This window comes from Schistocerca cancellata, chromosome 12 (genome assembly GCF_023864275.1).
Source record: "Schistocerca cancellata isolate TAMUIC-IGC-003103 chromosome 12, iqSchCanc2.1, whole genome shotgun sequence".
Classification (NCBI taxonomy): Eukaryota; Metazoa; Arthropoda; class Insecta; order Orthoptera; family Acrididae; genus Schistocerca; species Schistocerca cancellata.
In genome coordinates, this window is record NC_064637.1 from 21,875,044 (window position 1) to 21,902,797 (window position 27,754).

Here is a 27,754-nt window from a genome sequence, read left to right on the forward strand (position 1 = left end):
ACTCAATGGTTGCAGCGGAAGTAAAAGCTGGCCAGTCAGCCCTGTGGAGAGCCCAGCGGGGCAAGCGCCCAGAAGAATGACACTGGGGCAGTGACAAATAGATGGGAAAATGGTCACTACCACACAGATCAGGGTGCACTCTCCAGTGGAGGGATGGGAGAAGGCCAGGGCTGCAAATAGAGAGATCGATGGCCGAGAACGAGCCATGGGCCACACTGAAATGCGTGGGAGCACCGGTGTTCAAGAGGCTAAGGTCGAGCTGAGCCAACACATGCTCCACGGCCCGACCGCGAACATCGGAGACAGTCCCACCCCATAGAGGGTTGTGGGCATTGAAATCACCCAGCAGCAAAAAAGGTGGCGGCAGTTCGGCTATCAGAGCAGCCAGGACATGCTGTGCGACAACACCATCAGGTGGAAGGTAAATACTGCAGACGGTGATAGCCTGTGGCGTCCACACCCGAACAGCGACAGCCTCTAAAGCTGTTTGTAGAGGTACAAACTCGCTGTGAAGAGAGTTAAGGACATAGATGCAGACGCCACCAGACACCCTTTCATAAGCTGCTCGGTTCTTAAAATAACCCCGATACCCACGGAGGGCGGGGGTTCGCAGTGCTGGAAACCAAGTTTCCTGCAGAGCAATGCAAAGGAAAGGATGACGGCTGAGAAGTTGGCGGAGCTCAGCTAGATGGTGGAAAAAACCGCTGCAGTTCCACTGGAGGATGGTATTAGCCATGGATGGGAAAGGCGTGAAGGGACTGGGGAGGCAGATTACGCCTCCGGGGCCCCTGCTGCTACTGAGTCACCACCTGGACAACAGCTGTCTATTGCATCCGAGGGACTGGCGAGATCCATGTCCTCAGCGGACGCCAGGATCTCCACCTCATCTTCGGACGCAGAGGGAGAAGGTTGCGGTGGGACAGGTGCCACCGCAATTTCAGGATGCTTGGGAGCCTTTTTCTTCGACTGCTTTGCGCGCTGAGCCTTAGGTGGTTCTGGCTGGGAGGGCCTCACTGGGTCAGTCTCTGGGACTGAAGACGACCGTGACGCCCTACGACCAGCGACCGGTGGTTGTTTGACAACCTTGCGGGTGTCCGCTTTGGCACTGGGCAAAGCCTGGGATGGGAGGGCCCCAAGGGACCCCTTCTGAGCGAGAGGAGCCGAAGAAGGCTCACGCTTCTCCGGCTGTGGAGGGGGAACAGATGTCCCCGGTGGTTGGGGTGGTGTTGCTCCTGAAGAAGATGGAGCAGGAGCAACAGGGAGTGAAGTGCCCCCCACAACCAAGGGGGCCGGTGAATGCTGACCGAGATGAGATCGAACTGGTGTTGCAGCAGCGGCATAACTAGTTGGCATTGGCACAGGATGTAGCCGCTCAAATTTCCGCCTTGCCTCGGTGTAGGACAGGGGGTCCAGGGTCTTATATTACATTATCTTCCTTTCTTTCTGGAAGATCCTACAGTCCGGCGAGCAGGGGGAATGGTGTTCTCCGCAGTTAACACAGATAGGAGGCGGGGCACATGGAGTATCAGGATGCGAAGGACGTCCACAATCCCGACACGTGATGCTGGAAGTACAGCGAGATGACATGTGCCCGAACTTCCAGCATTTAAAACACCGCATCGGAGGAGGGATATATGGCTTCACATCACAACGGTAAACCATCACCTTAACCTTTTCGGGTAAGACATCACCCTCAAAGGCCAAGATGAAGGCACCAGTGGCTACCTGATTATCCCTCGGACCCCGATGGACGCGCCGGACGAAGTGAACACCTCGTCGTTCGAGGTTGGCGCGTAATTCATCGTCGGACTGCAGAAGAAGATCCCTGTGGAATATAATACCCTGGACCATGTTCAGACTCTTATGCGGCGTGATGTTAACTGAAACATCCCCCAACTTGTCACAATTGAGCAACCTCCGTGACTGGGCAGAGGATGCCGTTTTGATGAGCACAGAACCAGAGCGCATCTTGGACAAGCCCTCCACCTCCCCGAACTTGTCCTCTAAATGCTCCACAAAAAACTGGGGCTTGGTTGACATAAACGATTCCCCATCAACTCGCGTACACACAAGGAACCGGGGTGAATAGTCTCCACTGCCTTCTTTTGCCATACGTTCCTCCCATGGAGTGGCCAGGGAGGGAAATGATTGTGGATCGTATTTCCTGCCGTTGAGGTTAGACCTCGATCGCTTAGAGACTGCTGGTGGTGGCCCACCAGCGAGAGATGATGTACCACGCTTCATTGCGGGTCATCCGCCCTGATGCCACCTACTCCGACCAAGGGCCCTCCCCACGGGCGCCACCCAGCCACAGCAAAGGCCACCTGGCAGGATGGCCGTTGCCGGGAGTCCTGATACCCCAGGAGGATAGGCATCTACTCCTTGGCATACGTGAGGAGTTAACGGCGCAGGCATCAGTAGAGCGATCCCTGTGTTGTCAGGGGGCTACAACCAAGAGGGTACATGGCGGCCCCACCACAACGGACTGGCTACCGTGCTGGATCTTAGGTGCAAAACTGTCCAAGGTCGTCGTCGCAGTTAAAAGAAACACTGCAGAGGGCAGCGTGGTAATCGCACCCAGGGACGTATCCCCGCCCTAAAGATCGAAAACGAGCGGGACACCATTGCAACGACGTGAAAGCCGGCTAAAGGTCTAATTGCACGACGGATACAGTGCACCATGTAAGGCGCCCTTCCCCAATTGGCTCGCTCTTCGGAATAATTTAGAAAGATGGAGGTCAAACCCGAGAGGGGACCATCACATAAGGCCAAAACATGTGAGACTCCTTTTAGTCGCCTCTTACGACAGGCAGGAATACCGCGGGCCTATTCTAACCCCCGAACCCGCAGGGGGGGGCCACAATCTAGTTCACTTACATGCAATGAAGTCAAGTCATAAAACAGATGCAGGAGTATCACATTCATACTGATAGAACATGTTGTTGAAGTATGCTCTTTTCCTATGAGATTGACAATACATTTCCTATTTCAAAGAACTGCATCTGTAGTGGGATGAATGGAATAATGTGTTGTATATACTGAAGTATTCATTTCAAGACTCTAAACACATTTCTTCTGTTTATAAACAATTTGTTTCTTGTCTGGGAGAAAGTATTAAATTTTGGGGAAAAAAAGCAGTTTCCTAAGATTTAAGATAAATTTAAGGGTTGGGAAGTCTTTCCTTCTTTCCTGCAGATATTCATATGGTGTGTAGCATTGTGCAGACATATAATATGGTTTGGACGAGAAGGAAGATTATATGGGCAGATCAAATAACTAATGAACTAAATTGGAGAAACAAGAAATTTATGGCACAACTTGGCTAAAATACCAGATCAGTTGGTAGAACACATCCTGAGGCACGAAGGGATTGTCAATTTTCTAACGGAGGGAAGTGCGAGGGGTAAAAACTGTAGGAGAGAACAAGGGATGACTACAATAAGCAGGTTCAAACGGATGGAGTCCGCATCAGTTATTTAGAAATGAAGATGCTTTCATGTGATAGGCAGCTGTGGAGAGCTGCATCAAACTTATCTTTTGATTAGAGACCACAACCACAACAGCACAAACATTTAAGTAATTTTTTCAGATTTTCAGTGACAGGGTGATAACATGCTCTGTTAACATGACAACTGTCCACATTTCTTTGGGTACTATTCACAAAAAGTAATGAATCTGGGAAGTCTCGTAGTACTTACCATAGTATTCTGCACCAGACTTTCAGTGGCCAGTTCAATATTAGATTCATTCTCTTTCAACTGCTTTTTCAGGGCTACGTTGTGAACTTCTGCCTCAATCAGTTCAGCATACAATCCTACATCTTGCGTCGGTTCAGGTGGTGCCGAGATGCGAGACTCCGCGAGTTTTGCGATCACCACCTCCTGTTCTGCTATAAATTTTTCGACCATGGAAGGAGTTTCTGATGGTGAAGACTGCTGCTCCTAGTAACAGAGAGTGTAGTATTATTGTACCGTATTTACTCGAATCTAAGCCGCACCTGAAAAATGAGACTAAATAAAGGAAAAAAAAATTCCCGAATCTAAGTCTCACATGAAATTTGAGACTCGAAATTCAAGGGGAGAGAAAAGTTTTAGGCCGCACCTCCAAATCGAAACAAAGTTGGTCCATTGTAATATGAGACAATTTAGGTCAAACGAATGATGATACAGCTACAGTAGTTTGGTTCGAGTCGTAAGCTTAGCAGTTAAGCTTTACCACGTAGCCATTGCTATGAGTCAGGTGCTCCGTCTGTATTTATACGGATACCCTTCCTTTTTCACGTGCTTCGTCTGGTTTGAATCGATTGCTTATTTTGCTTATTTTGCGTTTTCTTTGTTATAGGTGTTTGCGTCACTCTTAAGATGAAAATGCATTACTGCACTGTGTCATGCATTGTTTGTCGCATTCTAAAAAAAAAACTTACACTGCTGCTTTCTTTGATAATGTTCAACAAGAATCAAATAATAGACTGCGTATGATAGAATATGTTCTGAACGAGAGTTAGGCGAAAATTTTTCTGTTTGAAAATCTTTGCGGCCGCTTCTTTATTACATCAAATTCTGCACAGAAATTAGAGTCATCTTAGATTTAAAAATCTAGTCACTTGCCGTGCTTCATTTCTGACTATCACTATTAGATATAAGAATAATACGAATATAAACATGACACGATACGTATGTTCTTCCGCATTTGCTGTTGTCTCACTCTAGTTTCGTAGTTTTAGGCAGACAGGACTTAAATGAGATAGCAGCAAACACGAAAGAATACATGGCAAAATGTTTATATTCGTACTATTCTTATGGTGAAGAGAATACTGTATGTGATTCAAATTTCATCAGGTTCCTATTAGCAACCATCTCTTCTCACAGATAGGAAAAAATTCAGAACGTAGAGTTGGCCATATTGACAAACATCCCAAACAGTCTTGCCAGTCAGATTTTCGTAGTATACTGAAATTGTGCTACATTCGAAGATGAACAATACGGAATTTGTATTTACTTCGTTGGATAATGTATGAAAATGCAGTGGTCGAAACTCGCGGCGGAGAAAAAAAGCTCGTCTTCCACTATTTTTTTTTATTTATTTACTGACGCAGAGGTTTTGGCGCCAGTATTTATCTTTGTGCCTACAAAGCATGCCTGCAAAGCGCTACATATATTCGACGGCAGAAGTTAGTTGTGGCGGCACGTACCAACATTTTTCATAACTTCCACTTGCTTTGCACTCGATTCTAAGCCGCAGGCGGTTTTTAGGATTACAAAAACCGGAAAAAAAGTGCGGCTTAGATTAGAGTAAATACGGTAATTTCACAGGATTATTAGTACGACAAGAGAGAATTTTCTTCTTATGTTACCAATTGCTCGGTTCACTTATATATAACAATGTACCAACAGAACTACGAGGGCCCTTTTACACGAGCGGTCGCCATAACTTCGGCTATCTTAACACACTTCCTGTCCGACCAAAACTCCCAGCTTGTCACACATTACTGCTATAGCAGTTGAAATTTCAGTAATATTGATAGTTCTGATGTGAATGCCATAAATGAAATGTTACCTGTGTTCTGCCTCAGTTAATTTGTAGTTAAATTAGGAATGAGTTGAAAGGGTATAAGAACCATAATACAATTACCTGAGATCCCCTTTTGCTTTGCTAAGGTTAGCTTACCTTCTTCACAAAACATTGTAATATTGATTGAATATTGCAGCAGGAAACACTTCTTTTACTACATTTCAGTCCATAAACATTAACATTGTTCACATTAAATGACCAGTCTTTCCAATTTATGGGCTAGACACAATGTATCTTATGCTTTCCTTTTTTGTTACGAGCTTCAGGGTTCTCTGGGGCAGTGCTGTCTCTGAGAAGTGGTGAATCTCCACAGAGTGCTGTATTGTGGTAACCAGTTGCTTGTGGAAACAAGATGTCCGTCCTCCCGATTTCATGCACATTTAAACAAATTCTCTACTTCTCACTTACTACCCACTTAACAAAATTCCTATGTGCTGATGACGATCACTCACTGGAAACATAGCAGTTGTATAAGTACTGTATGTCACTGGAATTTGGCTGCAATAATTACACATCTGTTTGAAACTGACTGACAATATTTCATTCAAAATAATCTCTATTGCTGTTTATACATTTCTCTCACCTCTCCAGCAGGCTATGAATGCCATGCAAAAAAAAAAAAAACAACAACAACAACAGTAGTTCTTTCGAAAAGAACCAGTCAGTGAGACATTTTCATACATTTTCATATGAATTTAAGCGTTGTTCAGTAAAAGCGTGTCCCAGTGATGCAAATAGATGATAATAGGACGAAGCCAAGTCTGAAAACTAAGCAGCATGCCCTAGTATTTCTCAACTGAATGCCTGGGTCATTTCCCTGACCCATTTTTCTGTGAGATGGGGTGTTATCACGGAGCAATACGACTTTTCTTTTTCCCTATTTTGGTCATTTTTTACTTAATTCTCGAATTAAATAGATCATTTATTGTTGGCAGTGATCAGTGTGATTGGCTTCACCAGATTTTAGCAGCTCATAATAGATGACATTCTTCTGGTCCTACCAAACAGAGTATCGTCTTTTTCCAAAGCAATTTGGTCTTACACTGGATGTCTATGGTTTGCCTGGATTCACATTTGATTTACAACACTTAGTATTCTCAAAATTATCCATTTTTCATCACCTGTCGCTATTTGATGGAGAAACGACTTTCTTTTTATCTGGTGAGTAGTATTTCCCAAGTGGTCTTTTGATCTGCTTTCCGTATTTTATTCAGTTCATGCTGAACCAATTTTCCCACTTTCTGCATCTTTCGCATAGCTTTCAACCAAAAAGAAATGGCTTTTTGAGTTCCATTCAATTGTTCTGGGGGTTCCTGTTGAGTTTGAGTATCACTGCCCATCATCCTCACCCACTCCCCATTATCTTCAAAACCTGCAATTGGTTGTCTTCTAACTTTTTTGGTGGTTTCCCACGCTCTTTTCTCACATCAAAAAAATGAATCTTGTCCGTAACTCTTAGTTTGTAAGCAAAAAACTTGACAAGTTTACAGGTTTGAAACAGATACCGATGTACGGAACTTGGATTCGTGTGCACTGACATTCGTCATCAGCCGTTTCAGGAAGCAGATGGAGCTGCAGACGCGGTCTCACAGGCCCTACACTGATGACTAACACTATCTATAGGGGAATTCCTGTTTCATACTTCTGCATCTGGTACAGGTAGTAAGTTATCACTTTTATGAAGTGATATGTTATAATAAGAAAAACATCATTAGCTTTGTCCAGTTACACTGAACTATTTTACTGACAACCTGCATTGACTCATAAATAGTCCTGTCTATGCATGGGGAGGAAACAACATTTTGGGGCACTGCTTTTTAAGACAACTGCTACACAACTGATTATTTTAACACAAAAAATTACAGTTGTCCTTATCCTACAGATTGTCTTCAACACCGTAGTGGTTTACTAGACGCGGTCCTGTTTGAGGTGGGATGCCGTTTTCTTCCTAGCGAGTCGAGGTGTGTTAAACTTCGACGCACACCATACCACTGCACAACTGGTATTTTTCCACATTAAGAGACAGTTGTCCAGAGGAGAAAGAGACAGTACGTGAAATGAAGGAAACATCAAGACTAAATGGGGATCTGTCCCATATCTTTGCATGTGAAGCAAGGAACTTACCCACAGAGCCACACCACTTGTGTGTCTAAACAAGCATTTCTCTCTTACAACTTAAATAGCATTCTCTGAGAAAATTCTCCCCGTGACAGAACTCAAAATACCAGTACAGAATGCACTAGCTCTTGCTCCACATCCACTGGCTTGCTCGAATGACTGCATGCTCCACCTGCTGCAGCCTATCCTCGACTTTCTCACTGCCTTATATTGTTTATCTGTTCTTAGTCTAGACAGCACAGAGTGAATTATTTATAGTAGTAGTAGTAGTAGTAGTAGTGGTAGTAGTAGTAGTAGTAGTAGTAGTTGTTGTTGTTGTTGTTGGTTGTTGTCTTCAGTCCTGATACTGGTTTGATGCAGCTCTCCATGCTACTCTATCCTGTGCAAGCAGCTTCGTCTCCCAGTACGTACTGCAACCTACATCCCTATGAATCTGCTAAGTGTATTCATCTCTTGGTCTCCCTCTAAGATTTTTACCCTTCACGCTGCCCTCCAAAGCTAAATTTATGGTCCCCTGATGCCTCAGAACATGTCCTACCAACCGGTCCCCCCTCCTTGTCAAGTTGTGCCACAAACTCCTCTTCTCCGCAATTCTATTCAGTATCTCCTCATTAGTTGTGTGATCTACCCGTCTAATTATCAGCATTCTTCTGTAGCACCACATTTCGAAAGCTTCTATTCTCTTCTTGTCCAAACTATTTATCATCCACGTTTCACTTCCATACACAGCTACACTCCATACAAATACTTTCAGAAACGACTTCCTGACATTTAAATCTATACTTGATGTTAACAAATTTCTCTTCTTCAGAAACGCTTTCCTTCCCATTGCCAGTCTACATGTTATATCCCCTCTACTTCGACCATCATCGGTTATTTTGCTCCCCAAATAGCAAAATTCCTTTACTACTTTGTGTGTCTTACTTCCTAATCTAATACCCTCAGCATCAACTGATTTAATTCGACTACATTCCATAATCCTCGTTTTGCTTTTATTGATGTTCATCTTATATCCTCCCTTCAAGACACCGCCCATTCCGTTCAACTGCTCTTGCTGTCTCTGACAATTACAATGTCATCGGCGAACCTCAAACTTTTTAATTCTTCTCCATGGATTTAAATACCTACTCCGATTTTTTCTTTTGTTTCCTTTACAGCTTGCTCAATATACAGATTGAATAGCATCAGGGAGAGGCTACAACCCTGTCTCACCCCCTTCCCAACCACTGCTTCCCTTTCATGTCCCTCGACTCTTATAACTGCCATCTGATTTCTGTACAAATTGTAAATAGCCTTTCACCCCCTGTATTTCACCCCTGCCGCCTTCAGAATTTGAAAGAGTATTCCAGTCAACATTGTCAAAAGCTTTCTCTAAGTCTACAATGCTGGAAACGTAGGTTTGCCTTTCCTTAATCTAGCTTCTAAGATAAGTCATAGCGTCAGTATCGCCTCACGTGTTCCGATATTTCTACGGAAACCAAACTGATCTTCCCCGAGGTCGGCTTCTACTAGTTTTTTCATTCATCTGTAAAGAATTCACGTTAGTATTTTGCAGCTGTGACTTATTAAACTGATAGTTCGGTAATTTTCACATCTGTCAACACCTGGAAAAAACTTGGTTCAGTTTTGGCCACCAGGTGTAAATCTGGCACTGTACCTTGTACGACAGTATGGCATCCGTGCTGTATTGACGAGGTGCTTTTTTTTGTAACTGACTGTGCAGTACATTCCCCAGATGGTGCTAGTGCTTGGGCTGTGTCACAAAAATTTTCTATCCCATGGTCAACAGTACGGAAAGTTTTGAGTTTTATTTTACACTAGTATCTGCACAACATCCAGACAGTGCAGTGACTGGAATCTCTGAATCAGCAGCAACATTCTGAATTTGCTCTTCGGTTTCTGGCACAGATCAAATTTTATGACATGTGGCCTGACATCATTTGAAGCAATGAGGCACATTTTACACTACAGGGTGCAGTGAATGCACAGCACAGCCGAATTTGGGGTACTGCTAAACCTTGTGTTACACTCAAGAGCCATTGTCCTTTCTGTATGAAATAGTGTAATGTGCATTCGTGAGTACCTATACAGTGACGAATTCATATTATCGAGATGTCCTCTTACAGCACGATTCCTGCTTTGGAAGACAACTCTGTGGAAGCCACTGTTTTCATGCAAGATGGAGCAACATCTCGTGTCGCTCACCCGATGAAAGATCTGCTTAATGCAACCTTCCGTGATCGTTTTATGTCTAGAGATTTTCTAGATGCATGGCCTTCGAGATATGAAACTTGGTACTGGGAAGATCTAAAATAATGTGTTTACCTGGGACACATTTGGTCTCTATGTGCTCTGAAGGCCAGTAAACAGAAATACGTTGCTCAGATTTTACCAGAACTGCTGCGGCCAACTGTCGATCGCATCATTTCACAGACACAGCATCTCGATGTCTCTGGTGCTCGTATTGAATGAATTGTGTAACAGATTAAAAATAAAAACAACGCTATGACTTTCTTGCTTGTTTGACCTTTTCTGCCCATGTCCCATTCCTAATCCATTACATATGGATACATTTCTATACATCTTTCTAACATTAACACTAGAGATGGGGGATCCGCTCTTGAACTAATTCATAGAGTTCAATCTTTCAAAGGAGTGAACAATCAGTGATTCAGAAAAAAAGAACGGTAGCTCCAAACGTTTCCCACGGCAGAGAGAGAGAGAGAGAGAGAGAGAGAGAGAGAGAGACGGAGCATATCAGCAGCGCCTCTGCTGGTCACAGCACACTGCATGCCACACAACACAGCCAGTGCCGGCCTCTGCCCTGCTTCTACCTTGGCTGCCTGCATTGTGCAGTGCCCCATTGGATTCTGTGTTTCACATATGCCGTGCCGTCTCTGTGCGTCGTCTGCCGTGTGCACTGTGCAGTGTCTGGCGCAGCTTAACTTCGCATCGCACTCTGTCGGCGATCGTTGCAGTCGCACGTCCTGCCCTCTGGGCAGTTGATGCGAGCAACAGGACAGAGAGCCACCTAGCGGATAACATAGGAACTACTTGCAAAAACCTGCTCGTAAGGGAACGGACGATTTGTCTCTGAGCGGGTGAGTTCACCGCTCCCCCCCACCCACGGAACTCGCCCGCTCGACGCTCACCCCACCATCTCGACTCTAGCCAGAGCATCGAGCAAAGCGACTCAGGTGTCACTCCGGTCTCTGCGGTCTCAGCTCACGCAGTAATACAGCTCGCGGCTCGACCTGCTCGACTCAGCGCCTCTGCATCGGAGTTCGTCCCCACTGGATATTGTTCTTCGTAGTAATACCGCTATGTATATTACATTATTATGTTATGTATACATCAATTGTTTTTATTTTATTTTTATTTGTTTAAACTGATTAGATTAGGTTCCTGATGACTCCTCTTACTATAGGATTTTTATTATGGACACTCGAATTTACGCTTTAATTACGAGCGAACCGATAAACGTATCGCAAAATGTGATACACCAATATTTTCCTTGTTTTATTCTGCGTAAGGCTATATGCAGCACTTTCGTTTTACAGTCAAATTTACATATTTTTTTCTTATTCTGGTACGGATTCTGCGATTTTAGGCGTCTTCGAAAGGAAACGTTCACTTTAAAAATATATGGCTTGCGATGTATTTGTATGAGGTTAATGAAATTTTAATACATTATAGCCAAATATATTGTTAATGTAAATCTCAAGTTACAACATTTTCCGATCACCCAAAGAACCACGATAGTGCAAAATAAATCAATAATCAAAAACTTTGTCATATCGTGGAAATTTCAATAAACAATACAAAATTCTTACTCATTATCTGTGTTACTTCAAAATAGGATCAAATAAGATCAAAATACAGGTATAGTACTGGAATAAACCAAGTTTAAAGGGCAATGTGCCTTCCATTTATTTTCTATTGTAAATGAGTGGTGAGTCATGAAAAAGAGCTAATTCATTTCAGGGAGTGAACAGTTCTGATCCAATCTCTGAAAAGAACAGTTTTGCCCATCTCTAATTAACACCACCACATTTGCGTCTGGTGGCCAAAATTTGAACTAATTTTTCCCACGCATAAATCATTCCACCTGAACATGTCTACAAAGTTTCACTGTCATATGATGATCACAGCCTACACTGGACCTCTGTGGATAGCTGCAGTTCCTCTCCTCTTGTGCTCTCAAATGGAGGTAGGGGCAAAAAACTGTTTCCGTACAAGCCCTGATTAATCTCCTCTTAGTGGCCCTTACACAAGATGTATATTGGTGGGCAGTAGGGTCATTCTCCCATTTCTCACAAATTCCAGTTCTATAATTTTTCTCAGTTGTGATTTCCTGAAAGAATGCCTCCTTGCCTCCAGGTATTGCAATCTGAGTTCACAGAACATTTGCGTAATACTTGTCTGTTAATGGACCGATGTCAAAGAATAGCTATGTAAGGTTCTACCAGTATATGAAAGCTCTCTGCAATGCTGCCTACAGTAGGATCAAGTTATATAAAAAAATGGAGAATGATACTTTCTAAGTCGAGATGAGAAGTGGCTTCCTCTGCAACACCACTAAAGTGGTTTTCGCACACAGCTTGAGAGGGAAACACTATGCCAACTTTGTGAGGAGGATTTTTCCTGTTTTTAGGAATAGTATCATAATGAAATTGCTCTATGAATCTAGAAGATATGAGAGGGGCGGGGGGGGGGGACAGATTTCTTTTATGAAAGTACCTTTGCTGGCACACTGAACGGGCAAATAACTTAATGAATGCAGCAAGGTAACACCCTCAACAACCAAATACATACAGTTACATTAACAACAAAATAAATGCTATAGTAGACCTCTTCACTTACCTGCTTAGCATTCTTGCCGTACGATGTGATGCAATTACTGTCACACATTAGCTTCATGCCATTCTCAAGCTGCTGAGATGCTGCTTTCACAGTCAAAGTTAGGTTGTTCAGCTCACGAATTTCATGTAGCAAACTTGAAGCTTTTTGATCTGAAATAAAACGGGTGTCTAATACGAGTAACTGAAAGCTGTAATACTACAAGTCCTACAACGACCACACTTCCTCCTAGACCAGGATCATCTACGCGAAGACTCTACACTCTACATGCATCAATCATGCATCACTCGTGTTGTGAATGAAATATGCTGTTGAAGGAATAGAGAGAAATGCTCTTTAACTTAGTTGCTGAACAATTGCAGGAGGAAGCAAAATTTCTTTTACACATGACAATGTTACTGTCAAATGGAGACTAAGGGAAACATTCTTGGCAGGGTAAGTTGATAATTGCAGGAAAGAGGGAATAACTAAGTTTATAACAAACAGCATCAGTATTGTATGAGGTTATTTAATAATACTAGCATAGAAAGATAATGATAACAGAACATTTCAAACATGACCTGGGTGAAAATAATGGATGTTAATCTACACAATAAGAACTGGGTTGTCATGTTCTTTTAGAAGACCTCAAACATTCCTTGAGTGTTCAAACAAATTTCGGGCTTGCAGCTGCTCGTCGTCCAATACCTCGCACGATATTTCAGCTAGACACCTGCCAGTCATCTTCAGGTGAGCCGTCGCAAACTGGCGAAAACGTCCTCCGTTCCGCAATATATAGCGTACTGTAACTATTCTGCGCATGCGCCGAAAACTTGATAGATGAACCACACTGCCCGCCGGCAGCGCCCTCCCTGGTGGAATAGTGGAACTCAGTCGCCCTCTGCATTGCCGTTTGCCACGGCCGTTGTCGCACTCTGTCGTCTTCGATTTGAGCAAATCGTGGAGATGATGGGATTCCGTGCGCTGTCCAACTGGTAGCCACTGTCACAGTTTAACAGATTTTCCGCCAGTTGTATTTCTATGGATTCTTTAATAATGGAGTCCCAGAAAGACGATGCTGTGAACAAAATCATTGTTTTCTCATACTCCATTGAATGTCCAATAGAAATACAACGTTGAGCAATAGCGGACTTGCTTGGCTGCAAAAGGCAGGTGTAACGTTGATGTTCAGTGCAGCGTTCTTTCACGGTGTGTGTGGTTTGACCTATGTAAGCCATTCCACATTGGCACGGTATCTTGTAAATTCCGGCCTTTCGTAGTAACAGACTGTCCTTAACTGATCCCACAAGGTCCGCAATCTTTGATGGTGGGCGGAAAACCACTTTTACCTGAAATTTTCGGAGGATTCTTTCTATTTTAAACGAAGTGTTGCCAACGAAAGGAAGAAAAGCTAAAGATTGTTCCGGCTTGTTCTCTTCTTTATTCACTTCCTGCTTCTTAGTTTTAACTGTTAGTGCCCTGTTAATCTGCTGGATGGGATATCCATTTTCACTGAATACTGTCTTTAGATGGGTGAGTTCTTGAGGTAAGCTATCTAGATCTGAGACAGTATGAGCTCTATGAACAAGTGTTTTAAGCAAACTCATGGTTTGCAATGGGTGATGGCAACTCGATGCTTGCAGGTACAAATCAGTACGAGTGGGATTCCGGTAAACTGAATGCCCTAGAGAACCATCATTCTTCCTTCGAACCAGGGCATCCAAGAAAGGCAAACAACAATATTTCTCTATTTCCATGGTGAACCGGTTGTTGCTATAAATGGAGTTGAGGTGATGTAGAAACTCCATTAATTTATCTTCTCCATGAGGCCACACTATGAAAGTGTCATCCACATACCACCAAAATACTGTTGGTTTCAGAGTAGCTGATTCAAGGGCTCTCTTCAAAATCCTCCATAAAAAGGTTGGCCACGAAAGAGACAGGAGGCTACCCATGGCGACACCATCAGTCTGTTCAAAATAATCTTGATTAAACATAAAATAATTTGCAGAAAGAGCGTGCCTGAACAAAGCAGTGATATCAACAGGAAACATGTTACCAATCAGTGTCAAAGAATCTGCAAGAGGAACTTTTGTAAAAAGTGAGACCACATAAAAACTTACTAGAAGGTCTACACTGCTAAGACGAAGAGCCCCCAGTCTACTGATAAAATATGTGACGTGAGCACTTGCCTACGAAAGGTCTCAGTAAGGAAGTGAGATGTTTAGCTAAATCATATGTAGGAGCTCCAATGTTGCTCACTATTGGACACAGTGGAAGACCCTCTTTATGAATCTTTGGAAGGCCATACAGTCTCGGAGGTACACAACCATGTGGTCTTAACCTCTTGATGGTCTCTTGCGGTAAGGAGGAGGAATTTAATAGTGCTGAAGTTTTCCATTGCACACGTCCTGTAGGATCGTAATCAATCCTCCTATAGGTAGAGTCACTTAGCAGACCATACCTCTAGCCTTCTAAACACCACAAGGTAACAGGGCACTAACAATAAAGAATCCTCCGAAAATTTCAGGTAAAAGTGGTTTTCCGACCACCATCGAAGATTGCGGACCTTGTGGGATCAGTTAAGGACAGTCTGTTACTACGAAAGGCCGGAATTTACAAGATACCGTGCCAATGTGGTATGGCTTACATAGGTGAAACCACACGCACCGTGAAAGAATGCTGCACTGAACATCAACGTTACACCCGCCTTTTGCAGCCAAGCAAGTTCGCTATTGCTGAACATTGTATTTCTATTGGACATTCAATGGAGTATGAGAAAACAATGATTTTGTCCACAGCAAAATCTTTCTGGGACTCCATTATTAAAGAATCCGTAGAAATACAACTGGTGGAAAATCTGTTAAACCGTGACAGCGGCTACCAGCTGGACAGTGCACAGTATCCCATCATCTCCACGATTTGCTCAAATCGAAGACAGAGTGCGTCAACGGCCGTGGCAAACAGCAATGCAGACGGCGACTGAGTTCCACTATTCCACCAGGGAGGGCGCTGCCGGCGGGCAGTGTGGTTCATCTATCAAGTTTTCGACGTATGCGCAGAATAGTTACAGTACGCTATATATATTGCGGAACGGAGGACATTTTCACCAGTTTGCGACGGCTCACCTGAAGATGACCGGCAGGTGCCCAGTTGAAATATCGTGCGAAGTATTGAATGATGACCAGCTGCAAGCCCGAGATTTGATTGAACAGTCAATTCGCCAGGAAAATTTTAAAATTCACATTCCTTGAGTACTCACCTTTCTTCATCCACATATTCTGTTCTCTCCAACTGCAGTTCTTGGTGATGTCTCTCTAATCTCTTCTCACCTTTTTTCCAACATAACCAAACACTAGACTGTCTCACTAGAGGAATTCATAGTTTTGAGCACTGGGACATTTGTCTGACTAACATCTATCTAATGTTACTGTCAAGTGACAAGCTTTTGGAACTTGGGAGAGTATGAACCACAAACTGGTTATGAAGAAAGCTATGAGTGATGAAGTGGCATGTGCTAATAACTCTTACAATGCATCTGTTTCACGGAAATGAAATCAAAAGTCATCATCATCTCCGTTATGGAACTGCCTGAAATAACTAATTGTGTTTCTTTATATGTCGTTGACATTGTTTTGAAATGTTACTATTGTCCTCTGTGATTCTGCTGGTTTATCACTAGAAGTTAGTGGAAAGTAGATGCCCAGCAAATATGACAGAATATAAAAAACAAATATCAGTTGGTGCTACAGCAAACCAATCTTCAAATTATATGTTGACAATTTTTATGCAGTGTTTCATGTTTTTCATTGTCCTGAAAACTAATGTCTTGGTACGGTCCTATTAAACAACCAGCTCCATATTGCTAACAGAAGACTTACAGTTACAATCAGAATAAGACACCGCTGCATCACCATTTTGTTACCAACTTCTGAATATTACTCTTTCATAGAGTGCTAAATATTTAGGCACTGTTTGAACAATTTTATGAGCCAGTACAAATGTAAGCTTCAACTATACAGGGAGGTCCATTGATCATGACTGGGCCAAATATCTCTCGAAATAAGCATCAAACAAAAGAACTACAAAGAACGAAACTTGTCTAGCTTGAAGGGGGAAAGCAGATGGCGCTATGGTTGGCCCGCTAGACGGCACTACCATAGGTCAAATAGATATCAACTGCATTTTTTTAAATAGGAACCCCCACTTTTTATTACATATTTGTGCAGTACGTAAAGAAATATGAATGTTTTAGTTGGACCACTTTGTGATAGATGGTGCTGTAATAGTCACAAACACATGGCTCAATTTTAGACGAACAGTTGGTAACCGGTAGGTTTTTTATATTAAAATACGGAACGTAGGTACATTTGAACATTTTATTTCAGTTGCTCCAATGTGATACATGTACCTTTGTGAACTTATTTCTGAGAATGCATGCTGTTACAGCATGATTACCTGTAAATACCACATTAATGCAATAAATGATCAAAATGATGTCAGTCAACCTCAATGCATTTGGCAATACCTGTAACAACATTCCTCTCAACAGCAAGTAGTTCGCCTTCCGTAATGTTCGCACATGCATTGACAATGCGCTGACGCATGTTGTCAGGCGTTGTCGGTGGATCACGATAGCAAATATCCTACAACTTCCCCCACAGACATAAATCCGGAGACGTCAGATCTGGTGAACGTGCGGGCCACGGTATGGTGCTTCGACGACCAATCCACCTGTCATGAAATATGCTATTCAATACCGCTTCAACCGCACGCCAGCTATGTGCTGGACATCCATCATGTTGGAAGTACATTGCCATTCTGTCATGCAGTGAAACATCTTGTAGTAACATCGGTAGAACATTACGTAGGAAATCAGCATACATTGCGCCATTCAGATTGCCATCGATAAAATGGGGGCCAATTATCCTTGCTCCCATAATGCCACACCATACATTAACCCGCCAAGGTCGCTGATGTACCACTTTTCAGAGCCTCTGTGGATTTTCCGTTGCCCAATAGTGCACATTATGCCGGTTTACGTTACCGCTGTTGGTGAATGACGCTTCGTCGTAAAATAGAACGCGTGCAAAAATCTGTCATCATCCCGTAATTTCTCTTGTGCCCAGTGGCAGAGCTGTATACGACGTTCAAAGTCGTTGCCATGTAATTCCTGGTGCACAGAAATATGGTACGGGTGCAACTGATGTTGATGTAGCATTCTCAACACAGATGTTTTTGAGATTCCCAATTCTCGCTCAATTTGTCTGCTACCCGATTCTCGCTCAATTTGTCTGCTACTGATGTGCAGATTAACCACAACAGCAGCTAAAACACCTACTTGGGCATCATCATTTGTTGCAGGTCGTGGTTGACGTTTCACATGTGGCTGAACACTAACTGTTTCCTTAAATAAGGTAACTATCTGGCGAACGGTCTGGACACTTGGATGATGTCGTACAGGATACTGAGCAGCATACATAGCACACGCCCATTGGGCATTTTGATCACAATAGCCATACGTCAACACGATATCAACCTTTTCCGCAATTTGTGAACAGTCCCTTTTAACACAGGTAATGCATCCCGAAGCAAATACCATTCGCACTGGCGGAAAGTTACGTGATACCACATACTTATACGTTTGTGACTATTACAGCGCCATCTATTACAAAGTGAAAAAAGTGGTCCAACTAAAACATTCATATTTCTGTACATACTACACGAATATGTAATAAAAATGGGGGTTCCTATTTAAAAAAACACAGTTGATATCTGTTTGACCTATGGCAGCGCCATCTAGCGAGCCAACCATAGTGCCGTCTGGTTTCCCCATTCAAGCTAAACAAGTTTCGTTCTTTGTAGTTTTTTCGTTTGACGCTCATTTCATGAGATATTTGGCCTAGTCACGATCAATGGACAACCCTGTATACACCTTTTCATTCACATAATACTGAATAATTTCCTTACTTTCAAGCTGTTAGCCCATCACGCAATGTCAACCAAGAAATAGTGAAATCACAATGTGTAGATTGCCGAGTATGACTGTTTTTACCTTCAAAATATGGCAGTTATAATGCTTTTATGGGATCAAAGGCTGTGTCTACGAAATTGCAGACAAGGCCAATACAAAAATGACAGATTACATTTCCTGAGGACAAGCTGACATTGTCACCTTTAATTCCCATGGCAAACAGACATTACCTGCTGTGTCATGCTGTGGGGAAAAGGGGAGGGGGTGGGGGGTGGGGTGGGGAGAAGACTCAGCACCATAGCCAACTGTGTGATTGTCTTTGGCACTCCTCACAAAAGTGATACTGTTTGCCTCAATGACACCTTGGAGGTGGGACTTAATTGGGCATTATATTCCGCCTGTTACTCTGCCTTTTCATTTGGCATTAGTCAAGTTTTTTCAAAGCTTTCATTTCACCAGTCAAACAGTCCTGACACTTTCTTTGGCTGTGTGCACTGCATAACCTTGACAACAATGTCACTGACAAAGTGGCTACATACAGACAAGACTTCTACCAGAACTTACAGAAAGCCCATCCTTGTCATTACTTCTGAATAATCACATCTCCCTGGAGAAATGTAGGACCATATGAGGCAATACTGATCCTGCCATTTATCTTAGAAGATTGGTTAAAGAAAGGCAAATCAGTGTTTATAGCATTTGTAGATTTACATAAATTCTTTTGACAAATTTGACTGGAATACACTATTTGAAATACTGAAAGTTGTATAATTAAAAAAGGGAGCAAAAGACTATTTACAACTTTTATAAAAACCAGAATGCAGCTGTGAGTTTGAGGACACGAAAGGGAAGCAGTGATCAAGAATGGAGTGAATCAGGTTTGTAGCCTATCCCCAATGCTATTCAATAGGTAGACTGAACAAGCAGTGGAGGACAACAGAAAAATTTGACAAAGGAATCAAAATGCAAGGAGAACAATTCAAAAATTTGACATTTGCAAGCAACACTAATTTTGTCACACATTAAAGGTCTCTGAAGAATGGTTGATCACAATGAATGTGTCTAAAAGGAGTTGTAAAATGAAGACAAAAAGTGAAACAATGATGCATTCCTGGAGCAAAGAACTATCTAGATGTTGACATGAAATCACATCTGCTACAGTGCTGCGGATCTGAGAGCAACTGTATAACTCCTATCATCTCATCGAATTGATCACGGTAGAGAAAATAGTTCAAGTATAATACACTGAAAAGGAAACATCTTTGAAATGAGTATATTTATTATGCATGTATTTTTTTATTACCAATGTACTACTAGTTCCTTTATGGTTGATCACAACAAATTGTGAAATGTTAGTTACATGTTCTTTACTGATGACCTTCAGTCTCTCTCTCTCTCTCTCTCTCTCTCTCTCTCTCTCTCTCTCTCTCTCTCTCTCTCAACCCCCCCCCCCCCCTCCTCCCCGCTCTTTCTTCAACATCATGCAACATGTGGGAATGCATAACACTGGAAATTCCTGGATGGAATAATGCATATATGTTGATGTGAAACCTTCCAAAAAGATTTTCAGATGATGTCATGTGGCTCTGCTTCTAAGAAAGATATTGGATGATTGCAGAGATGCCTATAATCTTCTGACAGAGTAGCAGCACATCAATTACACTGCAGTAAAGGAAAAACTTTCTAGCAACCATCAAAGTAGTATTTAAGCAGTCTATCCTTTTAATGGTGCCCATGTCTATATACTTTTAGCAATTCCTTTGCCTGAATTCTCATACATTTTTCTCCAACTTTAGCACTTTCTGTAGCACACTCTCAAAAACAGTTTATGACACCATTTGAATGATCACTACTGGGACTGAATTTCAGCAGTATGGTGGTATAAATATTGAAACACTACGAGTAATAGTAATATTAACAATAATTAAAATCAACTATTGCATATTACAAGGCATTAACTAACCAACATTGGAAAAGACGTACGTTTTTCTTTGATCTCTCTTTTAAGAGATTCTATCCTCTCCTTTTGTGCTAATTCCTTTGCTTTCTTTTCCTGGACTTCCATTTTTAATGCTCTGTATTCTCTTAGCAATGCTAACCTTTCTTCTTCCTTTGACTGCAAGAAATAAAATGCAGCATTATTAATAATTAGTTGTTATTTTTGTGGGTTTGGCTTCAATGTAATGACAACTGGACTGATAGACCAGTGTCAGTCATCAGATAGCTGTTTATGGAAGACAGACATACTATATAAATATTTTCAATAAATTTAGTAAACTGTCTGTCAGTGCTGAGAAATATGGAAAACAATCAACATGCAAAAAAGCTCAAGGTGATGACTCATACAATTTCTGAGATTTCCAGGTTGAAATTCCAAATTTTCCAGAAGTAATTTTTTGTTGTATGTGAGAGCAAGTTTTATTTATCTAACTTCCATGGCTGCTAATTAAACACTTTTAGTTGCCACTTGATTTAATGGTGGTTATTACACATTGAGCTAGCATTGTAAACAAGTTTGCTAAGAAATATGAATACAGGGTGTGCATCAAGACCGGGAACACTTTCAATTATTTACTGCACAAGAACCAAACACTGTACAGATATCATACATATGTCATTTTGAAGAGAAACTCAAAGTATCTCTCTTTCCCCCCCCCCCCCCCCCCACATATATATACAGCCATAGCGTAGTTTGGCAATTTGCCAATAGTCAGTGCTAGCCAAAACACGGCCGTGTTACAGAAGGGGACAGCTGCTTCATGAAATGGCTACCCCAATCGCCAAATCGCACTGTGAGAGCCTTTTTTTTCTATGGGGACAAATTAATGATCTGGTGTACGTACTGCTTCTACCACTCAACGTAGAAGAGCTCCGGGAGAATACAAGAAGTGACTGCCACACTGGTACGGGCATGGCAAGAATTCTATTACCATATTGACATCTGCCGAGTCACTCACGGTTTGCATACTGAATGCTTGCAAAAAAAACGCACCTTTCAGAGTTTCTCTTCAAAATGCAATATGCATGACATCTGTACAATATTTAGTTCGTGTGCAATAAATAATTTAAAGTGTTCCTGGACTTTATGTACACCCAGTATAATGTTCAATATGAATAGCATGTTCAATATTAATACTCTGTAACAACAGGAATATGTAATAATTTACTATATATTTTATTCATACTGAGAAAAGTTATTAGAACACAGTATGAAGGAAAGGTAAAGTAGCACACAACAAATTTACTAATGAATTTTTATTGTTCTACAGTACAAAAAATACTCGCCTCAGTATTCAAAAATAGTGTCAGCCAAAACCAAAAGAATGTCACATCAGCTTTAAACTGATTTGGAAGTAGTATTTGAAACAAAATGGTTGAGAATGTCACAATGAAAGACTATTGATTCAAAAGGCTCTAAGCACTATGTGACTTACCTTCTGAGGCCATCAGTCACCTAGAACTTAGAACTAATTGAACCTAACTAACCTAAGGACATCCTACACATCCATGCCTGAGACAGGATTCGAACCTGCGACTGTAGCGGTCGCTCGACTCCAGACTGTAGCGCCTAGAACCGCACGGCCACTCCGGCTGGCGAAAGACTATTCCAAGAAATATTTGAATGAAGGTAATTCAGACATAATATGGCACCACATTTGCTTACAAATTTTACTGAAGATAAATGAAATTAAAAAGCACTATGTTACTCTACATAACCTCCTTCACTGGACAGTGCACTTCTTAGCCTATGTGTTCATACATCGGAAGCAATTCCCTGAAGTTGTCAGTGAATTACCCCAACTACTACCACTTTCTGTAGCTCGAGCACAAGTAATTTGGCGAGTTTCGAATAGGTGCATTTCACCACTTCACTGACCCACGCACACTGGTGTGCAGTGCTACAGAGGGGGAGAAGAGAAGTGGGCAGAGGCAGATGGAGGACAGCAATTAGGGAAGATCGAGGCCTGGAGGTTATGGGAGAGTGTTCTAACTAGTGCAGCTATGATTAAAACAATTTATTACAGAATAACCATTTGACATAATAATTTACTAATATATAAGAAACTATCAGCCTTGATTGCGGTAATGAAACCAATCTTTACCTAGGTTTCAGCCCAAATAATTGACCCGTCTTCAGAATATATACCTGAATCTATAATTTGTCTAAGAGGGCATGTCTTATTTCTAGACCATGCCCTCTTAGACAAATTATAGATTCAGGTATATCTTCTGAAGAAGGCTCAATTATTTGGGCTGAAACCTAGGTAAAGGTTTGTTTCATTACCACAATCGAGGCTGATAGTGTCTTATATATTAGATTATCACAATTGCTGACTGTGCTGCTATGTTGAAAGTACATCATAATTTACATTTGATGCAGTTACGTAGTTACTAGTGTTTTTTAGACCACTTATGTTAGTAAACCTCAATGTGTGCTCCCTCGGTAGCTTGGAGAATGTTGAGGTGGTATTCACGTTCCCACCAGGTGTTTCGTAACATGTATTCTGTCACGGTATCCACAGCAACTTGTATCCTAGCCTTCAGTTCATCAATGTCAGCAACTGGTGTGACGAAGACTGTCCTCGATATAGCCCCAGAAAAAAAGGTGAAGGGGCGTAATATCTGGAGAGCAGGGTGGCCAGGGTGTTGGACCGTTCTTTGCAAGCCACCGATCCGGAAATGTTTCATCCAGGAAATCACGCACTATCAAAGCCCAATGGGGGGTGCTCCATCTTGCTGGAAAAGTATCCACGGTCTATATTCTTCTAACTGTGTGGCAATGAACTGTTGCCAAACATGGAAGTAAATGTTAGCGGTAATGGATTTTTCCGTGATGAAAAACAGACCAAAAACCTTGTTATGCATGAGGCCACACCAAACATTCATTTTTTCACTGTTTCACAGTAACTGTACAGTAGCATGTAGAGACTCTGAACCCCTTGTATGGACATTATGCCTCTTTACCATTCCACTGACACGAAAGGTGGATACATCAGTAAAGAATATGCGATTTAAGTAATCATTAGCACCATCAATCCTGTTTAGAATCTCAGCTGCAAATTCAGCATGTGTCAGCAAATCATTCGGTTGCAAGGCCTGCAAGATTTGCACTTTGTAAGCACACAACCTAAGCCTTTCACGAAGAATCTTCACCACACTTGCTTGCGATATTTGAAGTTCACAAGAAGCTCGACGAGTCGATTTAGACGGACTCTGTCAAAATGATTGTCTAACACTATCAACAGTTGCATCACTTACACAAGGCCTGCCACTTCGAGGACGATCTTCAACACTGCCCGTTTCGTTAAACTTTGCATACCTCGCTTTACCGATTTAAAGTCAGGAGGGCTGCGTCCATAGGAAGCCCGAAATTTACGCCGAACACCGACTGGTGATTTCGTTTTGTGAAAAGAAAGCACACATTGCTCTTTCACCTGCTCTGATGCCATTTCTCCAGCAATTAACGTGACCTAACAGACCGCATTGGTGTTGTGGAGCACTAGCACCATCTACTGGTCGCAACAACTAGTAACACTAGCCTATGTAACAGCATCAAATGTAACTTATTATGACAAATGGTTATTCTGTTATAATTTTTTATGATCAGGGCAAGACTTTGCGCTCACCCTGTATTTCTTCTGTAACCCAACATTTCTTTACAGTCACTTTCGTTGCCTTTATGTCTGTCCAACTTAAGTGACTGCCCTTTTTTCGAAAGTTCATTCCTCTTCAACTGAACTGCCTACTGTGAATTTTTTGTCACAGCATCTACAGCCTTAGATAACCTCAAACACATCTCGCCCATCCTCAGTGCTTCAGTATCCAACTCCTTCCACTTTGATTCTTCCAGAAGATTATCTTACACTTCTCTCTACTCTTCATTACTCAATCGTGATCCGAGTATCTGCATCTGGGTATGCCTTAAAACCCAATATCCGATTTTGGAATCTCTTCTTACGATCCAAGTGCATCTCCTCCTCTAATAAATCATTAACAGTATATTCGCTATTACCAGCTGAAATTTGTTGCAGACAGAGCTATTGAAATAATAGTCTGCTCACTCAGAACATGGCATACAGACTTATGAAAAATACCCAATCACTGAGACATGTAACATTTCACTGCCACACCGAACACTGAAGTGGAACCGAGGCTTGCAGCAGAAAGTGACTGATTACAATCTGGCAACAACCCAAGATTCTTGGATTTCCCAAATTTTAACCACACCATTATGGCTCACCTATATTACCATCGAGGGAGTACATGCAGGTTATGTAATTAACATAAGAACAATGAACAACTGGAACCAACTGAATGAAGCATTGCAGTTGTACAGACACCGACTTCATCTTCGGGAATAGTTTGCTCTGTCCTGTCGCCCAGATTTTGGCTTTTTGTCATTTTCCTAAATCACTTCAGGCAAATACCAGATATGTGCCTTCAACAAGACCACAGCTAACCAACTGTCCTAGCCTCAAAACATTCTGTGTGCATGTGTACTGGAGCTACTTGTATTCATAGTGTTATGGTGAGACATCTTACACCATCATGACAATTTCTGGGTTAAATAAGCACATACATAAAAGAGAATAAGACAGATCTGGTCTGATGCTATCTGCTCAAGTAGTCTATGAATGATAAAGTACAGAGGAAAATCACAGCTGTATCAGTAATGGTAACGCTAATGCAAAAAGAATGGATAGGAAGATCTGTTACGACTAGACCTCTAACAATATATAACAGCAAATAATCACCACAGAGACTTTTTTAAAATAGTGCAAACTTACATTTTTTTCATCAGATTCAGACTTCTTTTTCATTTCACTCATAGCCACACGTCTCCGTATCATCTTCACCTCCTCTTCTGGACGGATGCGCATCATCATCTCTTCTATGATTGGTCGTATTTGTGGATTACACACACTGGATAGTACAACATGCTGTTACGATTGGTTTGCCGTGTTAAAAATAAAAGTTAATAGTCAAAGAAATAATATAAATACAAAAGTTACAAGACATCAGAAAATATCAGGGTATTTACAAATATTTAGCAAATTACACAGCACAGTAGTGTCACCTAGTGAAATGCACAGTTACCACTGTTTTAAAGTTTTTCATTTGTTACTGTTAGAAAAAACAGCTCAGAAACAGACGAACAACTAGAATGACAACAGCACAACCAGTGTTCGGCTGTAGTGAACTGTTTAAATACAAACAAATATGAACCTAGACTATACTAGATGCCAGTCTTACAACAACCTTTACTTAGCATTCGCATTCATTGCTTTCATCAACTCGACCAAGTTATCACCTTTCACCCTAAACTAGACTTCAGGCTACTGCTACAGAACTGTGTCATCACAACCAATCAACCCCACTTCAGCACGACACCAGTTGTACCATACTCATTCTAGCAGCTCACCAGAAACTGGCTAAGGTTTTTCAGCTTGCATTTAAGGAAACTTGCGAAAAATGGAAATTGTGTGTGAGAGATTTGTTATACGACTTTACAATTTTTGTAATGGCCAAAATCAACAACCGTGCCTCAAATCCTATTGTTCAACTTTTGATAATCACCTTCACAGATGGCTGTTTACAATTCATCACAAACATGATTCTGTGAGAAGTAAATTATGTTAAGATGAGATCCGAAAGGACTGGCACATGACTTATTGTGATACATCCCAAGGCACGATGAGACTGCAACGTATTTGATTTTGCATTAAGATCTAGCTATGAAAAAGATCTGTTCCCAACAAATGCCACAAAACTTTAGTGTCAATTACTGTAAGGAAATGCTTAAAAAATTCTATCAACGGGAAGCAAGATGTCGATACAAAATCCTAACAGGAGACAAAACTGTCATAGTCCAGAAACTAAGTAACGATCACTTGTTTGTGTGTCCGAGTCAAAGTGAGACCGAAAGAGGTTTACGATAATTACTGAAGTAGAAAAAATAAATTAGAAACTAGAATGCAGATTACCATGGCTGGCTGATCATGAGAATAGAAAGGAGAAGCAAACCACTCTGTATTACATTAAAACCACCACCCTAAAAGCCGTACAGTGGAGGACACAGAGGGACAAAGGACATACCCTAAAACTCATATCAAATGATAAAACACACCCTCACAAATAGAACATAGAACTAGAGCTACTGTTGGAGCATTGTCGCCTAACACCGAAGGTAGGGTGCTGGGAAATTTAAAAGTCCGCCACAGAGCAGCAAAAAGTGGGCAGTCCAGCAAGAGGTGGACAACTGTAATTTGGAAGCCACACCGATATTGAGGTGGGTCCTCATGACGGAGGAGGTAACTAGGTGTGAGCCATGTACGGCCGATACGGAGTCGACAAAGAACAACTGATTCTATGCAAGAGGCTCGCAGGGAAGACTTCCACATATTCACAGTCTCCTTAATGACACACAGTTTGTTGTGCATACTGTTATGTCACTCCATCTCCCAAAGCTGAAAAACCTTGCGACATAAGACAGAACGCAGGGCAGTTTCATTAGAGATATCCATCTCCAGGGGAGGTTTCCGCATAGCCTGTCAACAAGTTCGTTACCTGGGATTTCAACGTGTCCTGGGGTCCACACAAACACCACTGAACAAGTGGACCGTTCCCAGGCAGACGTGGCCTCCTGCATGTTTGCTACTAAAGGATGGTGAGGGTAGCACTGGTCGGTAGCTCGTAAGCTGCTCAGGGAGTCAGAACAGAGGAAACTGCTTACCAGAACAGGAACGAATGTACTAAAGTGGATGAGATATGGCCACCAGCTCTGCAGTAAATACACTGCAGCTGGCAGGCAAGGAATGCTGTTCAATATGGTCTCTGAACATAGGCGAAGCTAACATTACCATCAGCCATCGAGTAAACAACTTCAGAGTCCCAGTACACGTCAAGAATTGAGAGGAAGCGACAGCGGAGAGCGTCGGTGTTAAAATGGTCCTTAGGGCCGTGCAAAAGGTCCAGACAACGTTTCGGCTGAGGTATACACCGTGGAGTTGTATGTGAATGGACCTCAAGCAGAGATGGTAAAGAGAAGGACTCCAGTTCAGAGAGAAGGGATCACACGCGAACCGAAATCGTGAGCCCTAATGTTGGCCGCTGATGCGGGAGGTAAACTGCTGCATGCGGGAAAAGAAGACAGTAATTCAGATGCTCAGAGGAGCTACGAATGTGTGCAACAAAACTGTCAAGCAGTTGTGCACATCAGATCCACAATCGAGGGACTCCGGCCTCCACCAG

At 42.1% G+C, this 27,754-nt stretch overlaps 1 protein-coding gene across 1 annotated transcript in view; it reads right to left on the minus strand.

Annotated features, from left to right (window-relative positions):
• LOC126109580 (disks large homolog 5-like) overlaps window positions 1-27,754 on the minus strand; it is a 76,643-nt gene that overhangs the window by 38,628 nt on the left and 10,261 nt on the right. The window contains exons 2-5 of the mRNA XM_049914615.1: window positions 25,291-25,426; window positions 20,486-20,618; window positions 12,553-12,701; window positions 3,699-3,941 (exon numbers count right to left, since the gene is read on the minus strand). Coding sequence (XP_049770572.1) covers window positions 3,699-3,941; window positions 12,553-12,701; window positions 20,486-20,618; window positions 25,291-25,389 — 624 coding nt within the window. The 5' untranslated portion in view covers window positions 25,390-25,426. The remainder of the gene's footprint in view (window positions 1-3,698; window positions 3,942-12,552; window positions 12,702-20,485; window positions 20,619-25,290; window positions 25,427-27,754) is intronic.